Below are 11512 nucleotides of genomic sequence, written 5' to 3' on the forward strand. Positions count from 1 at the left end.
CCCAGCTCGTGGGAGGCGGCCACCACCTCGCGCTCCTGGATCCACTGCTCCAGGTCGTCCAGCTCGCGGCGGAGCTGGCATAGCCGCAGGTGCTCGTGCAGGCGCTCCCGCCGCGCCCCCGCCAGCTCCTTCAGGCTGGCGTACAGCTTGTCCACCTGCGCTTGGCGGATCGATATTCGCGTGCTGCCGGGCAGGGGAGGCAGGACTCAGGGCACAGGGCTCTGGTCCCTTCCCGTTCTATTGCTTCCAGATCCCCTGCCCACCCCCTCACTCCCTGCCAAGTCTCCGCTTGCCTAGCTTTCTAGGTAGTTCTGTACAGACGTAGTATAGAAGGCTCCGCAGTCCAGNGCCAGCTCCTTCAGGCTGGCGTACAGCTTGTCCACCTGTGCTTGGCGGATCGATATTCGCGTGCTGCCGGGCAGGGGAGGCAGGACTCAGGGCACAGGGCTCTGGTCCCTTCCCGTTCTATTGCTTCCAGATCCCCTGCCCACCCCCTCACTCCCTGCCAAGTCTCCGCTTGCCTAGCTTTCTAGGTAGTTCTGTACAGACGTAGTATAGAAGGCTCCGCAGTCCAGGCACCACCCGGGAACCCATTCCCGCTCCCCCCAGGAGCCGTTCTCCCCCTTCGCCCCGCTGGGTTCACCTCTCTGGGTGGTTGTGGTCAATCATGTCTTGGCTGCTGGCTGCCAGCTGGTGGATGGTCTGAGCATAGTCGGCCAGGGCTTGTTCCAGCACCTGATGCTTCTTCACCTCCGCCTGGGCACTGAGCTCGTCCTGGGAACAACAGTGGGCATCAGGGAGCAGGGGGCTGGGGAAGAGAGTGGCGGCCACGCAGCCTGAGCTCTGCCGGGCCCCTCACCTTGGCTTTCTCCTGGCCCATCATGTGCAGCTCCTGCTCGCCCATCCAGGCCTCCGCCTCGGCGGCATCGCGGTAGAACTGCTGGGCCCGCAGGGCCTCCTCCAGTCGCTTTCCTCGAAGCTCCAGCTCGTGGCTCAGGCGTTTCCACATCTCCTGCAGCTCAGCCAGCTCTGGGCCTGCCGCCGCCGCGCCCAGCGTGCGCTGCCGCTCCGTCAGGTCCGCGATCCGCGGCTCATGGCCCTGTATCTCCTTCTGCAGGGTCTGTCCACAGCATCAGAAACGGGCGCTCTGAAACGGGGCCCCTCACCACATTCCCCCTTCCCCCTGCTCAACCAGCCAGCCCCCTACTCTCAGCTTGCTTTCTTCCTGAGTCCTCCTCACTCCCCGCCTCTTCTGGCTTAAGAAGGGGATGGTAACGCCTGATCTGCTACAAAGGGAACCCGCCCTCCTTGGGGGAGAAGAGGCCAAGCAGTGAAGTCTAGGATGACACCAGAATTGAGGGGGAGCCAGAGAAACCTGTTTTTTTTTTTTTTAAGAAAAAAAACCTTCCAAGTCTCGGAGGCTCTTGAGACCTTTTCTTTCGTCTTCAGCCTTGGCCTCACCTGGTTTTTCTTCATGAGAAGCTGGACACTGGGCAGGTCCTTGCCATGTTCCATGGAGCTGGCCATGGGTAGCCGCTCTGTCACCCACAGCTGGATGGGAAAGAGGGGGTCGGTGGAGGTCCAGAGGGCGAAGTGAGAGTTGGGGCTGGGCGGTGCGCTGCCCTGGGGAGAGATCTGCTAGGGCTCCTGGTGTGCGCGTGCTGGGAACGGTCATCTCTGAGTCCAGGGAAGAGGGACCTAGAGGGCATCCCCCAGGCGTCCCTCGAGAGTCTGTTTTCGATGCCAAAGGGAAGAGAGGCTGGCATCTCCCCAGCATCGGGGAAGGAGACTGGAAAGCAAACTGCAAGGAGCAATTTGCCATGATGATGACTCTACCCCAGCCCGGACGCTAGTGACTCACAATCTCGTCCTCCACGTCCCGGTGGAACTGGTGCTGCTCGCGGGAGGAGTGCAGGCGCCGGCAGCGCTCCCTCATGGGCTGGCACAGCGCCCGGAACTTCTCCTCCACGGCCCTCGACGTCCTCTCCACCTCCCCCGCACCCTGGTCCTCCTGGGCCAGCGCCGTCGCCTGGGCCTGGATGGCCTCCACCTCCTTCTCGCGCACGGCCATCTCCCGTTCCAGCATCTGCAGCCCGGGGAGGAAGGGGTGTTGTCACCACGCATCTGCCTTCAAGCCCAGAGGAGACTCCAGTCTTCCTGTGGTCAATCAGGATTTCTTATCCCCGGGGTTCACCGCAGGGAGAGCATCTCCTCATGGCCTAGCTCAGTGGACCTCACACTCTAATACACCTAAGAGTCTGGGGGGGATGTGATAACTGGGCCGGATCCAAGTTCACCTCAGTTCCAGGTACATCTTTTCCTGTTTTAAGACATTGGGACTGAACCCTGTAGACGGTTTTCCTTCACCAGCTGGTGCAATGCTAGGCCTTGTCATTAGAGGGCGCTAGAGGCATAGCACAATGCAAACAGAGGAAGGTGCAATTTATCGTTCCTGTGTGCTTTTCCTCTTGCTTCTATAGCAAAACTGCCCATGGTGTGCAGGAAATCCAGCGGCTCTCACTGCCCTCCAGCAAATTTTGCTGGCTTCCCAGTGGCAACTTCCTGCGGGCCAATGTTGGCCTGCCAGCGTTAGACCGGCCTGGTCCCATGATACCCCAGCAAAGTTCTGCAATATCTACCCCATGGGCCTCAGCCCTCTCCAAGGAGGTCTGAAACTCAGCCATGGGTGGGGGAAGCCATATCATTCCTCCTTGGGTACCCCTCCTCAGCACTAGAGGTAGTAGCTGCTGCCTACATTTGCTATTTCTGTACTCTTTACAGCAGGGATCAGCAAATCCAGCTCCCTGCCTGTTTTTGTAAATAAAGTTTTGTTGGCACATAGCCACACCCATTATTTTACATATTGCCTATGGCTGCTTTCACCCTACAAGAACAGAGTTGAATAGTTATGAGAGTGGGGTGCCTGGGTGGTCAATCAGTTAAAGCGTCCGACTTCTTCGGCTCAGGTCATGATCTCACGGTTCGTGAGTTCGAGTCCCGTGTCAGGCTCTGTGCTGACAGCTAGCTCAGAGCCTGGAGCCTGTTTCAGATTCTGTATCTCCCTCTCAATCTGACCCTCCCCTGCTCACACTGTCTCTCTCAGAAAAAAAAAAGTTATGACAGAGATCTTATGACCTACAAAGGCCGAAACGTTACTTTTATAGAAAAATGTTTTCGATATCTCTCTACCCTTTGGTAGTTAACCACCTTTTACTAATTGATACTATTTTTTTTTTTTTTTACTAAAGTTTCGTTGTTCAAGTTAGAGCATGGTTTCTATCTTCTGGCTTCACTCTGACTCATACATGCTCCCCAAGATTCTGAGACAGTGGCCCACGGACGTTGCTTTGAGAAATACCGGTAAAGAGATTATCTGTGAGGCCTGAGAATGACTTCCCAGATCTCAAGAGCTACAGACTCCCTCCTCCTCTCTGCTGCGGTTCCCCATCCCCGTCACAGGCCTGCAGAGCACCTGTTGCTTCTTGAGCAGAATGTTGACGCTGGTGAGGTCCTTGCCATAGTCGTCCGAGTGCAGCTGGGCCTGCAGACTCTCGAGCCAGCTCTCCAGGGCGGAGCAGCTCTGGGCAAACAGCTCGGCTCGGTTGGCATCGAAGAGGCTACGGGCCTTGGCCTGGGTGGTGCTCTCCAGCCTGTCCCAGCGCTGATGCAGGTCCTCCAGCTTCTCGGACACCAGGGCCTTCAGTTCTGGCTTCTCAAGGGTCAGCTCCCGCCCTTCCTGGGTGGTGGGACAAAGAAGGTGTCCGTGTCAGAAGTAGATACTGCTGGGCGCCTGGGTGGCTCAGTCGGTTGAGCGTCTAGCTTTGGCCCAGGTCACCATTTCATGGTTCGTGAGTTCAACCCTCACATCGGGCTCGCTGCTGTCAGCGCAGAGCCTGCTCTGGATCCTCTGTCCTCCCCTCTCTCTGCCCCTCCCCTGCTTGTGCTTTCTCTCTTAAAAGTAAATAAACATTACAAAAAAAATAAAAGAATTAGATATTGCTGAACTTTATGGGTTGGTAGCAGACCAGGGACCTAAAGGGCAGGAGGAACCTGAAGTTAGGCACTAATTCCAGGTTTTCGCGTACTCTCCGTAACATGCTCTTCTCAAAGGTTTCAGACCCCTGCGAGCCCCTCCGTCCCCCGCTGCCGATTACACCCTACTTGTTCCAGGTCCAGCTCACACCTCATTTCAACTAAGAAGCCATGGAGACCTTTCCTACTCTGGGCTCCCTCATGCTTGTCGCTTCTGGGGTTATGCCATGCACGGTCTTGCATATTTGCCATCTTCTCCTGTTTCTCAGCGAGTCTCTCTGCCCCTCCCCTGGCTTATGGACACACAAGTCCCACCTGCTCTTCCCAATCCCGGCCTTTCTGCTTGAGGACTTTCGTTGCTGGGGAGGCGGGGGAGGCACGGTCTCCTGACCTGCCGGCAAGGCAGACCGGAAGCGCCCGGGAGTCACTGCCCGAGGAAGCAGCCCGCCACCGGTGACAGACAGGGAGCTGGTGGATGAAGACTCAGCATCCTTGTTCTTTGGTTGGGATAACGTGGATGCGCGTTCTACGCTGTCTCCCACGGTGCCCCATTAGGACTGAGTGCCAGTGGCCCCCTGGGGTGACTGGCACGGCAGTGGGCCCATTATCAAATGCCTTTCCTTCTCCATCCCAGCACCGCACTCCCCTACTGGTATTTTTGGTGCTCGTCTCCCATAAAGTGGCCTTCACTGGAAGCCTTGTTTCAGGGTCTGCTTCTGGGAGAACACAGAAGGAGACACTGCCATGCGGCCATTTTGTGCACGGCTTCCAGGATGAGTGTCAGAGTCTGGCACTGCTTGGGTAACTTCACAAACCTTCAGCACAAGCCACACTTCGACGCACAGCCCTTACGTGGTGTTCAAGGCTTTTCATGACCTGGCCTAGCAGGCTTTTCCCACCGTTTCCTCCATGGGGCCCCTTCGCACATTCTGTGCTCCTGCCAGACTGACTTACCCCTTGCTCCTTACCCCACTTCCGCAACTTGGGCTTCCTGTTTGCATAGAAACATTTTTCGTCCAATGTCTGCTTGTCCAATTTCGACTCATCCTTCATGTACTACCCTGGAGGCTCCTGCCTCTAGGATTTCTGTACCTCCTCTCTCCTTGTAAACAAAGCTTTACGGACACACACAGAGGGCCTAGGTTCTATCCGGCCCTCTCTTACTGCATTTGCTATATTCTGCTCTGGATTTAATCTAATTTATTTGTGTATACATCTCATATCCTGACTATCGTGTCATTCTTCAAGGGTGGAGCCCGCAATGGAACTGCCTGAGGAACTTCCTTCTCAGTGCCTAATACGATGCTTTGCATATAGTAGCAGCAAGTAATATTTGCTGAATAAATGGAAACACCGGATATACGCTGGTCCCCTCCTCTCCCCAACCATCATGCCCTTGAGGGAAGGAAAGTGTCTTTTTATATACGTTGCAGTACCTAGCAGAGTGCTGAGCATGCATATTGTTGCCCAGGAATACTTGCTGAGTTGAAATAAAGTTTTACCTGTGCTCAGCTCTTGAGGAAGTGGTACCAAGTACCAAGTACCAGGAAGAAGAAGACTCAAAAGCAAAGGTTGGCAAAAGGTGCTCTGTGGGCTCAGTGTGGCCCACCACTTGTTTTTATAAATAAAGTTTTATTCGAACACAGCTGCACGCAATCATTTCTGTATTCTTGAGGGCTGCTTTTGTGCCGCACTGGCATAGCTGAGTAGTCACAGCAGAAAATGTGTGGCCCACAAAGCTGAACATATTTACCATCTGGCCCTTTGCAGAAGGTTGCTGACCCCAGCTAAAGAACGTCATCCTGCTCTGGACCCAGGGAGAGTTACTGTGTTGACCCAAGGCTGCAGTTTGGCTCCCGTGCTACTAATTTGTACTTTCCCACGGTTCTGGAGTCACCGTCGCATAGACCAAAGACCTTTGTTCCCCAGACCATAACTCTCCACTTTGGAGGTTTGGCACCAGAGGCCCTGAGATCTCTAACCCTGGAAGAACCACAGACTAACGCCAGGATCCCTCCCTGCACTGTGGCCACGATCCTGTCCAGAAGAGGCCCCGGGGCTCTCTTCCTGCTGCTGCTGTCCCACCACTCACCTTGTCTACCTTGTCCAGCCAGTCTTTGTTGGCGGCCAGCTCGGCCATGAACGCCTGGTGCTTCTGCCACTTGGTGTGCAGGTTGCGGGCCTCGTCGTAGGACACGTCCTGGGCTGTCAGCATCTTCTCATCAATCCAGAGCTTCAGCTGGACCCCGCGCAGAGCAGGGACGGAGAAGGGCAGAGTGCATTTCAGATGGAGGGGCGCAGGAGGGGGCGAGGTGAGCTGGGAGGGATGTGGGGAGAAGCCACGCAGGGGTCCACTTCGGTGATACCACAGCGGACTTGCTGTCGGCTCAGAGAGCCAGGGCGTTTTAGCAGAGGGACGGCTAGGGGATGTGGGAGGGCCATGGGGGTACCAAGGGCCTCACCTCGTGACAGTCTTGTAGGAAATGCTGCTGCTCTCGGTTGTCCCGAAGACGGCCCAAGAGCTGCTGCACTGCTTCTTGATTCTTCTTGTGTCTGTAATGACAGTCCCTTGTGAGACCCTTGAACTTGCTGGCAAAGGGTTATGAGCCTCTAACCAGCCTGGAAGCCTTCAGTCCTTTTGTTTTGGGGACGCTGCCTTCTGGGAGCGCTGCAGGACAACCCAGGAATCCTGGTCTCCAGCATCCAGCTACTCCAGTGGCCTTCATCTCCCCTGGTGTCGGGGAGGCAGGGCTTCCCGGCTCATGGCTTAGTCCCTCTCCAATCACTTAGTGTTTGTCAGCCCCCACCACCATCTGTCTGCCTGTGCGGCGTTCTCCAGCTTCTTCTTCAATGAAACAGGCCATGCTGTTTTCGCCCACTTCCCCCCACCCCCCCGGGCCGCTCATTTACCCACTGTCTTTACCGTACCTCCTCTCGATGGAGTCAGCCTTCTCCTGGATCTTCTCTGCATGGATGTTGCCTTCAGACACCAGCTGGCGCCCGGCCTCCAGTAGCCCGCGGATCCGCTCTCCGTTGGCATCCATGGTGCTCATGAAGTCTTCCAGTTTTTTTATGGTGGCATCAGCAGCTTGGAGTGTCCCCGGCATCTCCGTGTGGGACAAAACGTATTCCTGTGTGGGAGGAGAGGTACAGAACTCACTTCTCAAAAGCACTTGTCAACCTTTCAGAAGGGCTCTCCTGAAAGGACATTATCAGACATGGAGGCCAGCTGGGGAGAGGAGAGGAGCCGGTCGGGCTCTGAAGACAGCCTGGGGGGATGAGTGGGGGTGCCTGATTATGCTGCCGTCTTGTAAAGTTACGAGGGGGCCGGGCAGGAGGACCTTAATAGCCCAAATCCTATTGCACCTTATTTCTGGCCATAGATTGAACAATTACGCGACAGGTCAGGCTTTCTATTTCTGCTCAAGTCAGTTTTGGTAAGTTATATTGACATCTTTTTTATTCTAGTTAGTCGTCGTCGTCGTCTTCTTCTTCTTCTTCTTTTTAAAGTAAGCTCTAACCCAGTTTGAGGTTTGAACTCACGACCCTGCGATCAAGAGTCACATATTCTACTGAATGAGTCAGCCAGGTACCTACATTTTTCTTTATTCCCACATTGTTCTTTCTTTCTTTTTAAAATAAACTTGTTTTGGGATGTTTAGTTATTTATATTGAGAGAAGGAGAATGTGTGAGTGGGAGAGGGGCAGAGAGAGCGGAGAGAGAGAATCTCAAGCAGGCACCATGCTGTCAGCGCAAAGCCTCAGAGAGGGGCTCAGATCCATGAACCGTGAGGTCATGACCTGAGCCGAAACCAAGAGTCAAATGCTTAACCAACCCAGCCACCCAGGCACCCCGCCCGTATTTTTCTAACATGCTCTCTGTCCATCCAGTTTCTTCAGCTACCCCCCACTGCCATTTCCTCCCCATCCACCTCTCTCACCCGCACTTCCCCACCCCTAGCTCCCCCTCTTCCCTGGGTGGGCCGTTGGGACCCAGGGCTCTCACCTGGCTGCTAAGCACACCCTCGGCCTGGCGAGCATCCCGCAGGAAGCCTTGGAAGCCATGGGCCTGGGCCAGGCGGCCTTGCCGGCTCTCCCACATGCGGCCCAGCTCCTCCCAGCCGGTGCCCAGAGCTTCGAGTCGTTGCCGTAGGAAGAGGCACTGCGGATCAGCCTGGTCCCGGGTCACCTCCTCACCCAGGGCCCGGAGCCGGCTGTACTCGCCCCGGGCCCGCTCCACCTCACCCCGCAGGGCTGCGTGTTGGGCCAGGAGGGCCTCCGCCTCGGGCAGGGTAGCTGGCCCTTCTTCAGAGGCCACAGAGGTCTGCGTGCGACCGAGCCAAGCCTGGAAGTCATCCAAGCTGCGCAGGAAGTCCTGCAGCCGCCGCGCCTCACCCAGAGACTCTTCTCGCCGGCGCATGGTGGCCCTGAGGTCTTCCCAGCCAGCTTGTACCTCTCCAAGCCGGGCATTGATGGCAGGGGCTTGGGCGGGGTGGCCGGCAGCCAGGGCATTTGCCTCTCGAGTCAGTTCGCCCACCCGAGCGGCGATGGCCTCCAGGTCACGCTCGGTGCCCGCCAGCTTCCGCTGCAGCGCCAGCACCCCGGCCAGGTCATTGCCCAGGCCCTGCGTGGACTCGATGACCTTGGTCTTTTCTCTCATCCAGGCCTGGGTCTCCGTGCACTCTAAGTGGTAGTTCTGGATGCTCAGGGCTGACGTCAGAGCTGCCTTCTTGCCGTCTGCCAGGGTCCGAAACTGCTGCCACCTGCGAGTGGGGGGAGGGTCTGGTGTCTAGAGTTGCTCAGCTTCCCTGCTGGCTTAGGCATACCTAGAAGCTTCTTGTCTCTCTCCGCCTCGGCATATTCCACCACCTGCTTCTGCTTGTGAAAGAGGCCGCTCCCTGCGCATCCTCCCCTGCCTCCTCCATTGCTCCCTGTCCAGGCACAAGCCCTTTCGGACTACCTCTACCTCCTTCGTTTCTCTCCCCATTTCCCGCCTCTGCCCCGCAACATGTTCCAGACGGCCTTCCTTGCTCGTTTTTAGCCTCCATTCCGTGCCCTGCAGAGCCCCCTGTGGCTGCCATCCCCGTCTGCTGCATCCTTTCTCGGTCGCCCTCCCCAATCCCACCTGTGGTTGAGCTGCTTCTGGGTGTTGACGATGCTGTCCTTGCTGGGGGGTTTGGCTTTCAGCAACTGCTCCGCAATGTCATTCACAGCAGTGATTCGTGCTGCAAGGGCGTTCATTTCAGGCTCCAGGGTCTCGAACCTGAGAGGGTGGAAGAGGTGGCCGTGGATTGTGGGAGTGGTGATGCACCAGCCCATCTCCCCTCACGCCCAGGAAAATTCCTCTCTGAGGAGGCCTGAGGTTGCACATCTTTATATACAATGCCTGCAGCATCTGTGGGTCACGTGGGGAGCCTCAGTTCCCCCCAAGCAAGGAGAAAAGCAATCCTCTCTGGAGTTACTCAAGAAGATGATGAGAGTGAACGGCACGAACAGTGGCACAAGCCAAACAAGTTCCTGGCCCAGAGCTTCACCCTTTCTGGGAACCTACCCATTCCTCCTGGAACCCCTTTGCTGCCCACCTGGGTCCCCTCCCATTAACATGTGTTAAAAAATGAATTGATAACCACAAATATTTGTTTGCATGATAAAGATGTGAAGCATAACTTCTAGGGACATCAGCTATTTTCAGAGTCTGCAGACATTTTCTGTAAGGGGCCAGAGAGCAAATGTTTTGAGCCTTTGGGCTGTAAGCTCTCCGTCAAGAGTATTTCACTCTGCTATTGTAGTGCAAAGGCAGCCAGAGAGCATATGTAAATGAATGAGTATGGCTCTGTTCCAATAAAGCTTTATTTAAAAAAAAACAACAGGCAGCAGGCTGGATTTGGCCCCAGGATTATAGTTTGCTGATCCCTGTCATAGAGTATCTTGAAAGCTAAGAAAAAAAAATCTTTGAATACATATTTTAAGCCACCAGGAAATTTGACTATGGAATGAGAAATAGATGATATCAAGGAATTGCTATTTCTTTTCTATGTGATAATGCTGTTGTGATTCTATAAGAAAAATGTCCTTTCTGATTGATTCTAAGATGCATTATTCTGTAAATAAACTTGTTTCATAAGAGATTAATCAGTGTATCTGCCTATAGGTTTATAACATCAAAGTCTCAGCTCTTTTAAATCCACACATACAGTTACAAAATAATTTACTCTATCTGAGAATACTTCTTCATATTTTAGAGGATGCATCCTGGAGAATGTACAAGCGAAATTGATAATGTGGGGATTTGCTAATTTTTAAAAGGAAAAATAATCAAATATAGCAAGATACTGACAACTATTGAATCTGGGGGATTGGGTATATAGGAGTTTGTTGCATAACGTTTTCTCCTTTAAACAAATTTTTTTTTTTAATTTTTTGATGTTTTATTTATTTCTGAGAGAGAGAGAGAGACAGTGTGAGCAGGGGAGGGTCAGAGAGAAAGGGAGACACAGAATCTGAAACACGCTCCNACTATTGAATCTGGGGGATTGGGTATATATGAGTTTGTTGCATAACGTTTTCTCCTTTAAACAAATTTTTTTTAAAATTTTTTGATGTTTTGTTTATTTCTGAGAGAGAGAGAGAGACAGTGTGAGCAGGGGAGGGTCAGAGAGAAAGGGAGACACAGAATCTGAAACACGCTCCAGGCTCTGAGCTGTCAGCACAGAGCCCAACGTGGGGCTCGAACCCACAAACCGTGAGATCATGACCTGAGCCGAAGTTGGACACTTAACCGATTGAGCCACCCAGGCGCCCCTTAACAAATTTTTAAAGTTTATTTATTTTTGAGAGAGAGACTGGGGAAGGGCAGAGAAAGAATCTGAAGCAGGCTCTGTCAGCACAGAGCCGGATGTGGGGCCTGAACCCACAAACAATGAGATCATGACCTGAGCTGAAACCAACAGTCGGTCTCTTAACCGACTGAGCCAGCAGGGCCCCCTAACGTTTTCTCTGAAAACATTTTTCGTTAAAACGAAAACACACCNCCAGGTCCTCCAGGCGCTCGGGCAGGGCCAGCCCATTGAGCCACTGCTCCTTCTCCTCCACCCACAGCCCGCAGGCCCCGGCCTCGCTGAGCATGGTGTAGAGCGCCAGGGCTGCCTCCAGGGCCCGCGCCCGCTCGCCTGCCCGGGCCTGCAGCTCCTCGTAGTGCCGCTCCAGCGTGGGCACCCTGCCCTGCACCTCGGGTGTGCGGCTCAGTGCGGGAGGCAGGGCCGCGGCCTGTTCCCTCAGCGCATCCAGGGCTGGCCGGTGGCCCCGGATCTCCTCCTCCAGGGCCCGGTGCTGTCGCGCCAGGGCCTGCGTGGAGAACTCGTCGTGCCCCAGCTCGGGGCTGGACACCAGGCGCAGCGCGTCCACCAGCCAGGCCTCCATGTCGTTTGCGTCGGCCTGGAACTGGTAGAGGCTGGCGGCCTGGGGAGGCCGCTGGGCACGC

At 54.9% G+C, this 11512-nt stretch overlaps 1 protein-coding gene across 1 annotated transcript in view; it reads right to left on the minus strand.

Moving 5' to 3' along the window:
* The window catches only part of SPTBN2 (spectrin beta, non-erythrocytic 2), a 30330-nt gene that overhangs the window by 6536 nt on the left and 12282 nt on the right, over positions 1-11512 (minus strand). Inside the window, exons 14-26 of the mRNA XM_077771446.1 lie at positions 11060-11510; positions 10794-10805; positions 9158-9295; positions 8039-8795; positions 6961-7163; positions 6495-6585; positions 6125-6271; positions 3473-3736; positions 1862-2086; positions 1462-1551; positions 860-1120; positions 644-774; positions 1-183 (exon numbers count right to left, since the gene is read on the minus strand). The exon at positions 1-183 is cut by the window's left edge and continues 14 nt beyond it. Of these exons, the coding sequence (XP_077627572.1) occupies positions 1-183; positions 644-774; positions 860-1120; positions 1462-1551; positions 1862-2086; positions 3473-3736; positions 6125-6271; positions 6495-6585; positions 6961-7163; positions 8039-8795; positions 9158-9295; positions 10794-10805; positions 11060-11510 (2953 nt within the window). The remainder of the gene's footprint in view (positions 184-643; positions 775-859; positions 1121-1461; positions 1552-1861; positions 2087-3472; positions 3737-6124; positions 6272-6494; positions 6586-6960; positions 7164-8038; positions 8796-9157; positions 9296-10793; positions 10806-11059; positions 11511-11512) is intronic.

Source organism: Crocuta crocuta, unplaced genomic scaffold, assembly GCF_008692635.1.
Source record: "Crocuta crocuta isolate KB4526 unplaced genomic scaffold, BGI_CrCroc_1.0 scaffold647, whole genome shotgun sequence".
Taxonomy (NCBI): Eukaryota; Metazoa; Chordata; class Mammalia; order Carnivora; family Hyaenidae; genus Crocuta; species Crocuta crocuta.